General features: G+C 38.7%; 1 protein-coding gene across 4 annotated transcripts in view; it reads right to left on the reverse strand.

Moving 5' to 3' along the window:
• The window catches only part of PAPOLA (poly(A) polymerase alpha), a 43,587-nt gene extending 27,139 nt beyond the window's left edge, over positions 1 to 16,448 (reverse strand). For all 4 annotated transcript variants that reach the window (XM_050335269.1, XM_050335267.1, XM_050335266.1 and 1 more), the window contains exons 1-6: positions 16,163 to 16,448; positions 7,430 to 7,600; positions 6,743 to 6,809; positions 5,355 to 5,436; positions 4,777 to 4,886; positions 2,931 to 2,984 (exon numbers count right to left, since the gene is read on the reverse strand). In XM_050335269.1, the coding sequence (XP_050191226.1) occupies positions 2,931 to 2,984; positions 4,777 to 4,886; positions 5,355 to 5,436; positions 6,743 to 6,809; positions 7,430 to 7,600; positions 16,163 to 16,170 (492 nt within the window). In that variant the 5' untranslated portion in view covers positions 16,171 to 16,448. The remainder of the gene's footprint in view (positions 1 to 2,930; positions 2,985 to 4,776; positions 4,887 to 5,354; positions 5,437 to 6,742; positions 6,810 to 7,429; positions 7,601 to 16,162) is intronic.
• Positions 16,449 to 16,893: the final 445 nt, after the last annotated feature.

Genomic DNA, 16,893 nt, shown 5'->3' on the forward strand with positions numbered 1-16,893 from the left:
TCATGAGGGGAAGGGGAGGGCGGGTACAGATCTCTTTACTCCCATGACTGGTGATAGGGATCTAAGGAAATGGCATGAAGTTGAGTCATGAGAGATTTATGCAAACGGCATGAAGCTGAGTCATGGTAAGATTAAGCTGGGTATCAGGAAAAGGTTCTTCACCCAGAGGATGGTTGGGCACTGGAACAGACTCCACAGGGAAGTGATCACAGCCCCAAGCCTGACAGAATCCAAGAAGCATTTGGACAACATTCTCAAGCACATGGTGTGATTCTTGTGGTATTCTGTGCAGGGCCAGGAGTTGGGCTCGATGATCCTTATGGGTCCCTTAAAAATCTGCATGTTCTATGATTCTATGAAAATTATCACTGAATTACAGAAAACGTTGGAGACCTTTCCCATCTAGCCCTGTAAAGCACACACATAAGTAGTTGCCTTTATACAGGACCTGTATCTATGAGGAGTCTACATATCTGATTACAGAAAACAAAGGTCTGAAAACTCAGCAATCTGCTGAGCAAGTGTATACATTTTGAATTTATTTCCAATTTCTTTCCTATTACTTCTAAAATACTTTAAACCATAACAGCTTTTCTAGGCCAAGAACACCTGAAATACTGTTCAGTTCTGAGCTAGAGTTTTATATTGCCCCACACACAAGGACATTGCACAGAGTGGAAAAGTCAGTTTGCCTTTTTATCAGTCAGTCGATGCCAATACAAAGCATATATCAGCAGCCTGTCTGGTAGACAACAAGGGCACTTCACCAGATGAGGTTTTTAAATATAAACTGGTATCCCTTGACCTGCACAACAATGAAATACCTAGCTACATTATTTCAGTTAAAATGAAGCTGAAGATACCTTAAAGATTTTTTTGTAGGTACTTAAAACTTTGCATCTGTATGTTATAAACTATGAAGCATTTCACAGAAAAGTCATATCTAAAGTATTCAATGCATTTCTTATTTCAAAGTCCTTCATAATTGGTCTTCTCAACAATCTGCATTGCAAGCAGAAGTTCCTACTTACGTCAAAAGTACTACAATGCAAAACAAGTTCAAAATCAACTTCAAGTTCTGCTCTGATCTCTAGAAGGTCTAGAATTAAAGATTCAAAGTTCATTGACAATAAAAGAATATTTCAAATAAAGAAATTAATAGTCTGTCCTATGTAACTGGGGGGGATGAGGGGGAGGCAATCAGTATTCTACACGAAGAACAAAAAAATTCCAAAAGGTTGTTGCTTATTTCAAGCAAGAACATAAAATCCTTTGTAAAAAAACTTCTGAAGTTTTACTGAAAGGATCACCACAAAACTCAACTCTTTTCCTCAGTTATAACTCCTGACATGTTTTGTCTGGATTAGCAAAAGGAAAACTGAATTAAAATCTTTTGATACTGACAAAACTACAATCATCAGAAATTGTGGCCCAGCAACACTAGTATATACAAAGAGTGTGCTTGCCATAAGATAGTGCTCAAAACTAGAGAACTCTCATGCGCAGTCAGTAATGTGAGTTAAGTCTCAGTCATAAACCTAAGCCCATCAAAGCCCATCATAAATTACTATACTGGAACAAGATACTACTTTTAGAGTAAACAGTCCCTTTTTTCCCCTATTTAGGTTTGTATTTTGAAGTTCATTTTTTTCAATAGGAGAGACAATACTGACTTGAATGTTGGGGGGAAAAGCAGCAAACATACAACAAAAAGAACAAACTTACCAGGACAATTATGGCAAGTTTCAACATTTAGAATGAATATATCAGCTATGTAAACAGAAAACAGATTCTCCAGAAAAATGTTCTTAATACCCAGCTGTGGATGGACAGTAATAAAATGGCTGACTCAGATGCAGAATCACAGGCTAGGTTGCTGCACAGTATCACATTCCTCTGCACATCGCTCTCACTGGGAGAATACACCTCTCTGCCTAAGTGTCAACTGACACAAATGTTGATGAAAAGACAAGTAAAGTTGGCTTAGTGAGGGCTAAGGTTCATCCTCCCAACATACAAAAATTGCCAGTACCCTGTGGTCATTATAACTGCAAGGCAGAAATTTAACTCAGTGGGAGAGAAGGAAGTGTCCCATCTTGCGTACAATACTGCCCCATGTCATCTGCCAGAAGATCAGCATGGGAATTCTCTCCCACTGAAAAGTGTCCTTCTTACACCCACCAGTTACTGTTTGGTATAATTCAAATAAAAGTTTGAACTGCGTGTGTATGAATAGTCCGTATGTTTTTGTCTTGTCCCCAAAAAAGATGACAAGTTGACTATATAAGTCTGAGAACCATTAATAAAGAATCTTCTGAAAGCATCATTCCTGTTTTCTTGGGAAAAAAAAAATCAAGTCAAGCAAGTTCAGCACTCTATGAGAGATGATCAATCAGGCTTACAGGCACAAAACCCATTGTTTTGGTTGTGTGTTTAGAGACGTGAAGAGATCAGGGCAAGGGGATACCCAGCTTGCCTTCAGTAGTACATTTTTGAGGACTAATTAAAGACCACAACTTCCTATAATATAAGATACTGAAGCATATCTTTGATGCTTGGACAGTTAACCATTAGCAGTCAAAAAATTGAGGTCACACTATGAATATAATTTCTATTCAATGTTAACTCTAAATAATGCCAATACTGGTACTCTACAGGTCAGTAAACTAGTCAGTACAAGTGGGTAGCAGTGCCAAAAAAAAAAAAAAAAAAACAAGGAGATATTCTGCTTACAGCTTTAAGTCCATCGAGAAAAAATTCTTTCAGTCTCAAATCTCCACACAGCTGAGGACTGATGTCAAGGACTTGGGTATGAACTTAAGAGTTACTTAAATAACATTCATATTAATAAATAATATATGACTTATAAAGATCTTAAACTTTGTTTTAAAACCATGTTCTATCAAAACAAATTAAAATATGATCTTTACCTCTATTCCATCAAAACAAAGTTTAATAACTGGGACGAAAGCTTCTTCAACAGCCTGGGGGGGAAAAAAAGTTGTATTTTATTTTAAGTATAGAGAACATTTACAAACAATAGCTACCAGGTCTAAACAATTATAACCAAATGCTACTTATATCAATTCTTTTCTGTTTTCAGCTTGATTTTTGTCAGCAATGTCTTTCTCTTCTTTTGAGGATTTATGCAGTAAGCCCTAACCTACTATGTGCTGCAGCTGTCAAGATGTTGATTATAATCCAAACCTGTACCAACCAGCTCTGATAATGTTACCCAGGGTCCAACCCTCTTTCTCCCTACATACAGGACATGATCAAGCATCTTCTACTCCTCACAGGCATCTCCCAAGTACTCCAAGGCCAAGCCATGAGGATTCTTAGTCTAAAAGGCGTCTTATTTCTGTTTCTACAGTCCATATTTTATGAGAAAACAACTGTGTAACCATGGAGTCTGACTTGAGATCAGCTCAGTGGGTTAGAGCATGGTGCTGGTAATAACAAGGTTGTGGGTTTGATCCCTGTATGGGCCATTTGCTGAAGAGTTGGACTCAATGATCCTTGTGGGTCCCTTCCAACTCAGAACATTCTGTGAGTTGCAGGTTACCAGTTTCCACAGCTTGAGCATCTTTTCTAAACATGGTCAATAACAAGGTACTTTTACAAACAGTATCCATGATGCAACTCTAGGACTTCACATTTACTCTGTCATCAGTTATGAGCACCATTTTCCCAAACTGAGCATCCAAACTAAACGCAAAAGTGTCCCAAAAGATGGAAATGTACAAACTTTCTTAGAACTAGTCTGAATAACTTAAACTCCCTGACCTAAGAGTTATTTGCATCACTGCAGAGCCACACTGAACAGCACACATACCTTGCTGCCAAATCAACTACATTACCTGGAGTTAGAGTTTATAGCAAAGTTGAATGGAAATCTGAATCCTCTTAATTATAGCATGTGGATTTAAAGATTACTAGAAGTGTTCAGATAATAAAGCATTCAAAATAGTTTCACTGCATATAGTATTACCATCAGATGTTTGCACTACCCTGGTAGTTACCAACCATAGGAAGAGTGGAAGAATGTTGCAGACACAGTTCCATTTATTTTATGAGAGCAAGACTAAATCAAACAAAGACTTGTCAGCAACTATCTTTATCTAAAAAAAGAAACTGCAGCATCTAAAATTTACTGAGCTAATACTGAAAAGGTTAAAGTTCCCAACCAGTTAGCCTAGTAAGGCTTGTCATTTAGGTGTAACAGAAACAAAATACTGTGTATACTACTGTCTTCCACTACGACAAAGGAAATCTTCATTTTTACACGCTAAAAATCTTGCACAAGCATCGAATAATGAGACACTAAAAATATAACTTTCCTTTTCAAATGCACAGCCAATATAGAAAGTTTAGTTATTATCAACCATTGTAACTGTTTATAAGCATGAAATTACAAGAAAGCAGCATAAAATCTTCATTAAACACACACAAGTTTGGTCCTGATCCTCTTCAGGCTAACACTTACACGGGTACATGCCCGCTGCTAGACGGTAAGCAGAAATTTTGCCATACTAGCACACATGCTGAGAAATGGTTCTGCCATCCAGATTTTTAAATGAGTCTCACTATTAAGTGGGAGTAGAGAAAATCTGGAAGAATCAATATTTATTTCAAGTCTGGTGATAGGTTTTGCTGCAGGTAAAGTAAAAATCCACTGTAAGCCTTAATACTAAAGTTATAGTTACTTATTTAATGCATTACTATTGACTTTTCTGCATTCTCAGGTCAGTGAGCTGTACCAGGCATTTCACATACCCTCAGATCTTTCACTTCTTCCTGCTGTTTTAGTTTTTCATAAAACGATGTGAAAAAATCACTTCTTTCAACATGTCTTGGTGCAACACAGAGGGCATCAATATCAGCACCTGAAATGGATAATTAGCAGAAGTAAATTACCCAACACTTCACATGCATGGAATGCCAGCAACAGACAACCATTTTTTCTTGAAATTAAACAGCAATATTTTGTTTCTCATCTTGTGGAATGTTTTTTCTTTGGAAATGCTAAGTCAAATGAAAAAAAGTTTAAGGCCATTAAACATACTGAACACGTACATACACTCGTTTCAATTGTGGAACATTTGTAGTAATTTTCAAAGAACAAGACATGAGAATCGAAATATACAACTTCCTCAATTTTTAAATCATTTCCAACTTTTTTGTGTGTTTCTCAATCCATGATAAAAACATAAAATAGGAATATATTTCTTTTATTTATAATGAAGACCATATGGTTGACCAAGAAAACAAAGAAATCTAAGACCACCTCAAAAGACAGAAAGATCAGTCATTAGCTCAAACACACAGATTTTTATCATAAAAGTAAATGTTACCTTTTGTATGAACCCCTAATCTATAGGATCCAAAGGTAAAAATTTTTCCTCCAACGTTTTCTATTACAGACTGTGGAAGATTCTAAATGGAGCAAATAAAATTGGTTATTTTACCTTAAGAAGTTGTAACAACACAAACAATTTATTTTAAAACAAGAAGAAAAATATTCCACAAAATTTATGCTGTTTAAACATTGAAATAATTACCTCAATATTTACAGAAAAAAACTGAGGTATGTTTGCCATTTGGGAACTACTGGTAGCATCTCAACTACATTACACATTACTGCCTCAAACCTCGTAATTGTTCTACCAATTCTACACTTCAGGTGCAACAGCTTTATAAAATTACAGAGATCAAACACATTTTGCTTTACTCAGGCATTTCAGATTGACTCAGAAATTGATGATGGATTCCAATTTAAAGCAACACAAAAATACTCTGCACAGTATCAGTTACTTCCAGAGACACCCATACTATACATAGTCTTTATATTAAAAAAATTTGTGTTTGGGAGAGATATTTATGTTCAAATCATTCAGGTGCATCTATTGAAGTTCCTAGATTTGTATAATCTATAAAAACCTGCTCAATCCACAGTACTGTGGGCAAAGAGAGTTATCCTTTCACAACAGGATACAGTGCTACAATCTGAGACCCTACATGAATGGTTACACAGCAGAAGATAAAATAAATCAGAATTTGTATTTTGCAATGTATATTAATTAACTTTAATAACTTCCCATCTTATACCAGTCATGATATTCTCACTATTTTGTTTTCAAGGATCAAGACTAATACAGCAGGGCTGTTCCTGCCTGTAATCTTGTTCAGAAGTGTAGAGAATAAATAAATTCCAAATATACTCAGAGCAAAATTGCTTAAAAATTTAGGGGTTTATTCCTAAAAAAAAAAAAGCCACTTTTTTGCAAGTCTGTAATCATTAAAAAAAACATGTGTGTGGGGACAGGGGTTACTATAACCTGTCAAAAACACTATCATTATTATCAGTCTACAAAAGTAACATTACAAGATTCACAGTAAAGAAAAAGACCACAGACCATAAGTGTACAAGAAGTACATTTTAAGATCTAATACTGTTTCACAAAGCCAAACAATCTAAGCATATGATTAATACAGCACTATATGCATGAATTTTGACAAAAAGTCAAGTTACATCTATCCATTTCTTTCTTTGACAAGGTTATACTTCTTTTAAAGGGACAATGCTGCCTGGTAACAAAAGAAGCTACACAAAGATGGTATTTGTTTTCAACCCCAAATCTAAGGTTCATCCCATTTAGTCTAGGAACATATTTTAGAATTATCTTCCTAGAGCAGTGTTAGAATCACAGTACGAGCAATTCCATGTAAAATATATCCATACCTTGCTTTCACTGATTTCCCGTATCCATTCCTTTACCAAGTTATTTAATTTTCCCAAAATTAGAATCCTATTGATAAAACAGCAGAATCACAGGTCATGAACTTAGATCAAACCAGTAGTATTTTAGGACCTAGATCATCATTACACAGTAAGTCAACTACAATAAAACTGTAGATCTAATTACAGATCTTTTTATATATATGTTGAAACCAAGTCTCTTTTAGAACATTCCCATTATATTCCCCCCTTAAAAATATTCAAGTGACTTAAGCTCAAAAAAAAAAAAAAAAAAAAAAGCATGCAAGGCATACACACATTTTAGATATATGAATTCTACTGATTTTCAAAGTAAAACTTTAATTCTTATCACACATACATCTAAAAGGAAAGTGAGAAGCAGTACTGTGAGGAAAAAAAAAACCCTCTAGAAAGCTTAATAAGTATAAGGCCCACAAAACAATGAAGGGGGAAACATGCAAGCCAGCCTCTAAAATTTAATAGTCATTTTAATTCCCTTCTGTGTTTTGAGGTGTTCCTCTTAAGGTGAGAAAAACAGAGCTTACAATTCCAATAGGAATTTTTTCCAATAAGAAAGCATTTGAAAGAACCCCAATGCACTTGCGGTTCAGTAGTCAACTACATGTACCCCAAGACAGGGAAAAAACATTGTTAAGAGTGTTTACTCACCTGCGTTGTAGCTCTTCTTCCTCTTCAAATACGCCATAAGGTTTTAGGGTTTCAATTAATTTCTGGGTAAGCATGCAGTCAAACTCCTTGGGGGCAGCTAAACTGATAGGTGAGGTAATGCCATAATGCTTCTGTAGTTGCTGTGTTTGTGATCCCTGGGTTGTAACGGGACTAATAAAGGCAATTAAATAAAGTTACTGACAGAAACCAACAAAACAAAATTAATCTACTTTTTATCATCAGAGTAACAGGCAAGAGATAGATACTAAGAAAATTAAAAGTTAAGCCTAGTGTTAACATTTACATCACAAATCAAGCTGTTAAATCTCTGCTATTAAGGACACCAACAGAATTACCTTTCTCCAACTCTTAATACTGATTGCAGGGTTACAAGTTGCTATGAGTCATTTTTTTACATCAGCTGACTTCACACTCTCAAAACGTTCACCTAAGGAGGCTTTAGTATATTTTGAGCCCATCAGCATCATACACTGGTTTTAAGCTGACTTCTCTCATGGCTACCATAACTTGGTGAGTTGGACAAAACACGTCAGCTCATCCTATGATGGTAATACTACATACAGCCTTGCTTCATGGGGGGCTGGGTGAAGGGTATTTTTTAATTCACATTATGCATTAACTTTTTTCCCCTGGATTTTTTGTTTTCATTCTACTTGGGCAAAAGTTTTCTCATCAGTTTAGGCTTCTTTAACGTTCATTAAGTCTGAAGCAAAGAGGACCCTTCATGTCAAAAAGTCAAGCTGACAGAGTAAATCAAAGTCCCACTCTTGGCAGGCATAACATTTCTCTGCATATTGCTGTAATATCAGTCCTTTGTGTTTACAAGTATTATATAAGATTTCTTTCATACATAATGAGAAATATTTTTATCAGGTTAACTATGTATTACATGTGGAAAAACTTCAGTACAACTTCACATATACTTTCACAATTTGTCACCATCATCTCCTCAGGATTTCATTACACATTTCCACAAAGACTAAGTATTAAAAAACCCACCTAGACTTAAAATTGACAGGAACCAACAAAACATGATATAATTTGCCACAAGTTAAATTCATTGTAAAATGATTTTAAGTACTATAGTTCGTTTGCAATCAAGAATTCAGTCACAATGCAAGTTTCTCACAAAGCAAGTTCTAGCACATCTGCCTCTTTGCTCATTAGCAAAAAAAACCACAACACATGAGGAAAAACATGCTAAAAAAGTGTACATTAAAAAAACAACCCCAAGTAATCATGAGGAGTGAGGCAATGTCTGGGAACATTATTTGATATTGTTTCCTTCAGCTATGAGCTTTTAGTCACCTAATGAAGAATTTGATAGCAGCTGAACAAATCATATAGACCTCAGGGCTTAAGGTATCAATAAAAACATTTTTTTAAAAAAGCTGTTCAGATGAATTCAAATTAAGGACAAAGGAAGCCACTAAAACATCTTTTTCTCTTAAAAAAATTTTAGGAATGTCAACACAAATAGTTGCTCCAACCACTTAGCTGCCGCTAAAAAAAGCAGTCAGAAAACAAAAGGTCTCAGTATATAAACATCCTTTGGGTATCTCGAATATTTTTACTTATACCACAAAGCAAGTAGTTAAATTTGAACTACAATTTCTCCCCTTTTGCCAACTGCTAATATGAGAAAATAAATTTCCTTTTAAGATTTTTCAGTTTACTGTTACAGGTTTTTAAAGCACTGATATAAAGCAATCAATATAAAGTATTTTAGCTTTTCCTGATGGTCTGACTACAACTTTCACACATTCATAGCTAGAAAACGTATCCAGTTTAACAGATATTAGACTTACAAAGGCAGGTAAAACACAGCCTGGCAGAGCCTGTTACTAGATTTCAAAAAAGACTCAGTGTCACTCAAAACCAGACTCTGTGAAGCTGACTCCTCAAGTCAGCAATGCTGACAGTGGCCTCTTCCACCTGCTTATAAGGGCCATAATTCACCAATTCAAGAACTAATAATTAAAAAATCATCTTTTATCTTACCTGTAAGATTACAATACATAAAATCCAACCAAACAACAGATCTCTTCCCTGATCTGGTGTACACACAACCCTGGCACTGCAAGGTGCAGCTCTGCCTTTGCAAAACACCACACTGCCATGACTTGAACTCCTTCAGGACCACCAGAGCTGGCCAAGGGCACAGACAAGCTTTGAAACCGTTCTCTAAACAACAGCTTTAAATAACCAATTAAATCAATCACCAGATACACATCTTTGGAAACTGTAACATAAAAACAGCTACAGTTCTTATATTTACTTTTATAACAATGGAACACGGTTGTTGTTAACAGCCCAAGAACTTCCTAAAACAAGTGTTTCACCTGTGTGTAACACTTCTCAGCACAGCTACCTCCAAGAAGGTTTTACTACCGCAGGGGGCCTGATGAAGCCTACATTTTAACACAATCCTGAGGAGAATATACTCATTTCCAGATAAAAACACTTAAATTTAAGCTCAGTTGTTTACACTTGCTGAAGTTAAGTCTAATCTAAGGTTTGTGTAGCACACCAAAGGATATCAGAAAAACTCCTTTGGAAAAAAAATGGTATGGCAAGAGTTTGTTAATTAAGGATCAAATAAAGTAACTGTGCTAGGTAATCCATGTTTATTTATTAAAAAGACACTAAGTCACGAAAGTTACTATAAAAAAAATAAAGGTTTATCTTCTCCCCGCCCCCTATCTCCCACAAAATCAAGAAATTTCAAGTAAAACATTTGCTAGCTGCTTTTTAAAGTAAAAGTAAATTACCTTTGAGAAACAAACTTTTACGTGCTTGTTATTCCAACTTTAATGCTGTATTTACATGTTACATTTTAGCCAGAAAATGCTAATGATCAACACTTCTAGACTCATCTTCTATTTTTCCTAAAACCATGAAGATCATACTCATATTCCAATATTTTCTCTCCTGGTAAGACTTATGGACATTCTCGTTTTTTACCTGTGACATGTCCAGAGAAGAGCTTAAACTCCTGAATTCATTCAAATCAAGAAAGATGAAAAGTCAGGGAAGTATTAGAGATAACCTTGTACTCAAGAGCATTAGAAATGTTAAGGCCTTGCTGGGGGGTCAATACCTTGATGTCGTGTCACATATGCTAGTCACTGAAGTTAAGCATTAATGAAAAACAAAGTATTAAACAGCAATTGGAAATCCTATTCCAGCTATTCAATCTTGACAACAGCAGAGGCAGATTTGGCAGACGTGTCAAGGTCTGACACAACTGAAAGCCTGAAAAAGCTTGTTTGGGGCTTGTTCCTTTTTCTAAAAAAACAAAATAAAACAGTAACAGAAAACCCAAACAAAAAACCCAAAAATCCTCAATCTTTCCTTTTAAGATCACAAGGAAAATTAAGACACAGTTTGGGGCTTTTTGGTTTATTTGTTTTTAGTCAACCACATTGTTGAAGCTCTGGTTTAACCTGGATTTTTGAAGAGCTTATACTGACAATTTAAACCATCTGCAACTTGGACAGCAGCTACAGTGGATTAATTCCAAAGTGTTATGATCCTGTATTTCATATTCAAATATTAATTAATCTTATCTCTAAGAAATGTACATGTACTTTTCCCCCATATAAAAGCACAAACAGACACAGCTCTAGTCTGTGCTAAGCTGACAGCAACTTCTTTACAGCACAGTTTGGTAGGCACTACCTTCTTATATTGTTATCAATAACTACCAAATTAAAAAGTGCAGACCCTGGCAATACTAAACTGCTAAAACCCATCCTAAACAGAGTGAAATAGCAGAAGGAAAAAAAAAAAAAAACAAAACCAAACAAATAAAGCTTGTAAGAGGTTTCATAGTTTCCAGAGCATACACCTTTAAATTCCTTTAAATGGAAGCGAGTGCACATTTTTCTAAGGTTTACAATGCATCTTCTAAAGATCAGGTTATAACCTGAACACACACAGGTAAACAGAATACAGACTTAGAGGAAATATAGGTGTATCTATGTAATACTGTCCCATATATAGCTAAGAGTTGGATACAAATTCTAAGTTCTGTACTACTGCTTTCTTTTACAACACTGGAACCTTTCCCCATCCTCAGAAGAAACAACAATCCTGTAAAGAACTTCTTTGTCAAGAATGCTTTGTATTTAACCCAACTCCTATCCCACATGAAGATCTCTGTCTTTCTAAGTCTTTATTCCTCTTCACTTCCAATATTCTACCTCAGTTCTAATGGTAACATCTTTATCGTGTTATTTGAGTTACGATTTTACATTTCTTATCACAAGCAAAATACAGTTGCAATCAGCATCACACTACCTAAATGTCATGCTCCTGAAATTTGGGATACTTCCCAAAAATAAAAGACAATGCAAACAATAGAAATCTTAAAGACACACAGCATAATATTGAACAAATTGTAACAGTTTAAATCCCACTGAATTCTCAAACTTGTTCATATACTAAAACAAAAGGAATCTCAATGACTATCCTCACTTCTTTATTTGCCTCTACTGATTACCTCAGTAAAATTTATTTCTTCTTATTTACTGATGTAAGACACCAAATTCAGATTCCCAAAGCAATACTGGTTAATCAGCTGGAGCTAAATTCACAGAGCTCAAGCTCCACTGTGTCCAATTTCAGAGGAAGTCTGTTGAAGGGTTTTGTTTGCTTCTTTTAATGTTTCCCCCAACAACAATTGTGTGGCAATTTCAGACTGAAGTTTCTCCACACAGTTTCAAACATCTAGGCAGGAAATCTTAGCCAAGTCTGTGCAAATCAGGTACTGGGGACAATACATTTTAAGTGGTTAAGGCAATCCAATTGTCCCTCCCGAACTGAAGTTTTAACATCTAGCAGAAAGCCACTGGAACATTTAGACCATGAATTAAGTTTTCAACTGTCAGCATGATATGTTCAAGACACACAAAACTAATTTGAACACAGGTAATGGAGCAACAACAGGCAACTAATCTACAGAAGAGACTCACCTATGGCAAAAGGAAGATCACTCATACACATTCTGCTAACCTTGGACTCTCCTGAGCTCCCTGACTCTTGTGTTTGCAGAGGCAGCGTGTCTAAACACAAACCCATCCACAACATTCTTACTAATGCCTATTTCAAGAGAAGCTTCTTAAGTTTAAAGAAAAGGAAGTGCTACTGAACTATACAGGCAGTACTTGAACCAAAAATAATCTTTCTTGCTATTCTGGGGACAAAAACTCAAAAAGGTAGCAGTTCAAGAAATCGAAAGATAACAAGAAGTATAAAATCAAGAACTAGGAAATCCCACAAAGCATTTCACAGTAAGAGATTAATTTGTCCCAGAGGTGAAATCTGCTCTGCCCAAATTACCTGGGGTTCCCAGTTCTGTGCAGTACCTCCACATTAACACGTATAAACTCATTCTTTTTTTATAAGACTGAAAGCTATTGCAAAACCACACATCCTTGCCACCTAGTTCTTCTGTTCTGTGTCTAACAAATTAATCCTCAGTATAGATTTTCATATTAATTGTTTCTCGATTAAGAAAGCTATCCCTTTATATTAAGGTAACTACTGTTCTAAAGTTGGTCCTATGCTTTGCAATGTTAACAATAATTTAATTTCTTTCCTAACAAACTATGAAAATCTGAGATGTCTGTTCAGAAACACACTACTTATCCACTCCCAACCACTACAAACCATTGTAAATATAGCACTGTACTTATGGCATGCAAGTTGACAGTCACTAAAAGTCAAGAAAATGACTTTGTATATGACAAAGCAAACTTCAGTGAAAGAAAACACAAAAAGTCTTACTTCAGAAGTGAGAATAAGCTCGACTGTCTACAATAAAGACTGGAAAAAATAATTACTGATGAAGTTCCAAAACTCTAATACAGAAGTTACCAATACTAAAAATACTTAAAATTTAGAGTGCTTATAGCACTTTTAAACGTTCAGATACATGGTTCAATGTAGTTTTCAACTTGTGATTACAGAAAAAACCAAAACAGACCAAAAGTGTTTTGCAATGATTTCAGCAGGCACAAAAGTTCAATAGCTTACCAAGAAACAGATTCATGGTGCTTTTTCTCTATTTGGAGGGTCAGAAGGGCCCAGGTTACATAAGACTACATCATCATTCACATAAACTTAGCTGCAGCTCTACTGAGTCAGTACTCTTTTTGCATAAACCCCAGACCTGACCAAAGCATATGAACAGCTCAGTGAGCTTCATTTTTGCCTAGAATCGAACATTTCAGCTAACACACAGGAATATTCTATACCTAACTCTTGACTAAAATGTATCTTTATGACAGTGGAAGTAGTCATTTTGTTTCTAAACAGCTTTTTTTAACAACTGAAAGTTAAAGACTTTTTGCTTATGCAGCTGCTACCTCTTCATGCGTGACAATTGTAACAAAAAGTCACACAAGTTTCTAGGATAAATTTAGTGGTTTTTTTAAACATTAAAAGGTTTCTGCAAATGCCAGCTGTCAGCATCAGCAGAACCCCAGTTTGCTCTCTTACCACTGATGTGCCAGGTACATAAAGAATATGCTTGATTTTATAGCTTTGTCCCATACTGGTAATAAGCAGACACACCATCAACACTGCTGTAACCTTGGGGAACCCTGGACTTTCAGGTCAAGAATAAGAACAATCTCTGGTCGTATGGGAGATCGTTCTGTCTAGGCCTGTCAATTGCAAACTCCACCCTTGAAAATGAAGTTTAAAGGACATATTTAAAGGTCAGCCAAAAAACCACAAACAAAAAAGGCGGGGTAAGGGGCTGACACTTGGTCATTTTGAAAGTTGGGCAATGATATAGGGTTGTTCCACTTTCACTCTAAAAGATTATCATCCAAAAGCATGAAAGCATCAACTGGAAAGACTTAGATAGAAAAGGGCTTCCTAAGCCCTTTTTTCCCCCCTCTAAACTTAAGTCAGTGGTAACACTTCATAAACTGAGGAATCAATATTACTAGCCTTTCAACTTATTAGCATTAAAATGCTCACTTTGAAGTCCTGACAGACCGATACAAAATCAATAATTTCAAACATATAAATGACTGAACAAATGCATAAACTGAGAAAGCTTCACTTTTGCTAACTACAATAACCGTCCTGTACTAGTTAAGTTGCCAAGTGATGTTTATACAGAAAGCAATATATTAATGCAAATATAACTATGTAATGTTATTTAAGAGTTTCTAGTTAAAGTATCATAAACACCTATATAAGGAAAAATTATCAAGTCAGTACAAACTTTAGAAGTTGAAGATTGCTATTACTGGAATTCATACAAGTAGCCCAAGCTTTTAAATGTTGTTACTAAGCATTCACAATTTATGAAGTCACAACAAAATAAACTAAGAATGAAAGCAAGCAGAATAAACACCCTCTCATTCTCCTGAGGCTGAAAAACCTGGCCAATTTCAAAGTTGATTTCTGGTAAGTTTTCATTGCCATAATGAACATGTGCAAAACTGATAGGGTATAAGGACATTGCATCTTCATTATACAAGTATTAGAACCTACTTGGCATAATCATTTGCCTTCCTGGATTCACCCACTGTGTTTTCCCTACCACAAACTCTTTCGGGTAAGTTTCTACTGTGTTATCCACCCCATGACTAACTTGGCAGTATTTTAGACTGAATTAAACAACCACAACAGGCAAGCATGGCTACCCTTCACTTAAAGTTTACATACTTAAAACAATAGTGAATAAACCCAACCAATAACAGTGAAAAAATTAGCAAATAATCCTTTTTTTTTCCTTCAATAAAAAACAAACAGACCAACTAAACCTAGCATATAAACTTGCCTGATTCTTAAAAGTCACTTGCCCACCTACACATCACTGGTTCCTTCGATTTTTATAGAGTAATAAAATACTAAGATTATAAACTACAGAAGTGAGGAGTTGAAAGTTTTGTCGTCTCAACCAGGAGTCATTAAAACGTCAGCAAAAAAAAAAAAAAAAAAGGAAGAGAAGAGCTTAAAAAAAAAATCCGCAGGGTGTGGGACCGATATAAATCTGTGAACAAACCGGGATGAATAATGCCACACTTGGTCGTTCCTGACTGCCGGCAGGGTCACGGCACGGCAGGTCCAAACCACGAGCCCGCGGGTTCCCGGCAGGGATGGGGGGGGCGGACACGGCCCCGCCGCCCGCGCTGCCGGCCGGGGGCGCTGCCCGGCCCCGCCGGCACCGGGGGGTTCCAAGGGCAGCGGGATACGCTCGGGGCGGCCGCTGGAACCGGCGGCTCGGGCTCTGCTGCCCCCGGAGCGGGGAAAGGCCGCCCGCGCAGCCGCGGGGACAGAGGCTTCGCCGGGGCTCTCGGGAGAAAAAGCGCCTCAGCCCCGGCGGGCAGGGCGAGGAGGGGACGGACACGCGGTCTCGCCCCTCCGAGCGCCCGGGCACGGCGGGGGGGGCGGGGGCGCCGCACGCGGCCGGCCGGCCCCACACGCCGCCGCTGCGGGGTCGCGGCGAAGGCGACAACAACAACGGCGCCAAAGCCAGATCAGCGTGTCCTGCGGGGCCCACGGCCGGGGGCGGCCGGAGGGGGCGGGAGGGAGAGCGCGGCGCTCCGGCGGGGCCGCAGCGGCCCCAGGCCCGCACACTGCGGCAGCGGAAGCGGCGCGGGGGGAAGGGCAGGGCCCGAGCCCGGCAGGAGGGCCCGGGCCGGCACTGTGGGGGCCCCGAGCGCGCCCCGCGAGCTCCCGACTTACAACGGCATCGTCTCTCCGGCCCCTCCTCCTCCTCCTCCGCCGCCGCCGCCACCACCACCGCCGCCGCGTCGTCCCCTTCTCCCTCCTCCTCTTCCTCTGCGTTCTCCCCCACCGCTGCCGCCTGAGGACCGGTCACTCGTCCCGCGGAGCGGCGGGAGCCACGACCATGGCACGGGCCGGGGCCAGGCCCCGGGAGAGGAGGGAGCGGCTGTGCCGGCCCGGCCGCCGCCGCTTCACTCGCCTCTTCCCCTCCGGCCTTCTAACATGGCGCCCGGGCGCTACCACAGCAACGTCCCGGCCCGGGGGGGACCTGACGCAGCGCCGCGGACACCCCCGCACGGCGCGCACGCTCGCCCGGCCGCGCGTGCGCAGGCGGGAGGGCGGCGCCGCGGGGCACGCTGGGGGATGTAGTCCCGGCGGCGCCGGCCGCGTTTGAAAACAAAGCGCCAACGGCCGAGGGGCGGCGCGTGCGCGGGGCGGGCGTGCCCGGGCGGTCCCGGAGCGGCCCTGAGGGACGGGAAGCGGATCCCGCAAAGGGTCCCAACGCCCTGCGTTGGGCACCCGCATGGAGCGCTTTTTAGTCGTGCCCCACGCAAAGCAAACAGACCCTTTCCTAGTAACTGCTCTTTGAAACCTCTGCCCGTAACAGTTTGCATAAAATTTCGGAAAACTGAATTTAAAAAAAAAAAAAAAAGTCACGTTTTATAAATCAGCTTAAAACTTTATTCTTA

This window comes from Myiozetetes cayanensis, unplaced genomic scaffold, assembly GCF_022539395.1.
Source record: "Myiozetetes cayanensis isolate MyiCay16 unplaced genomic scaffold, myiCay2020 scf6-25, whole genome shotgun sequence".
Lineage (NCBI taxonomy): Eukaryota > Metazoa > Chordata > Aves > Passeriformes > Tyrannidae > Myiozetetes > Myiozetetes cayanensis.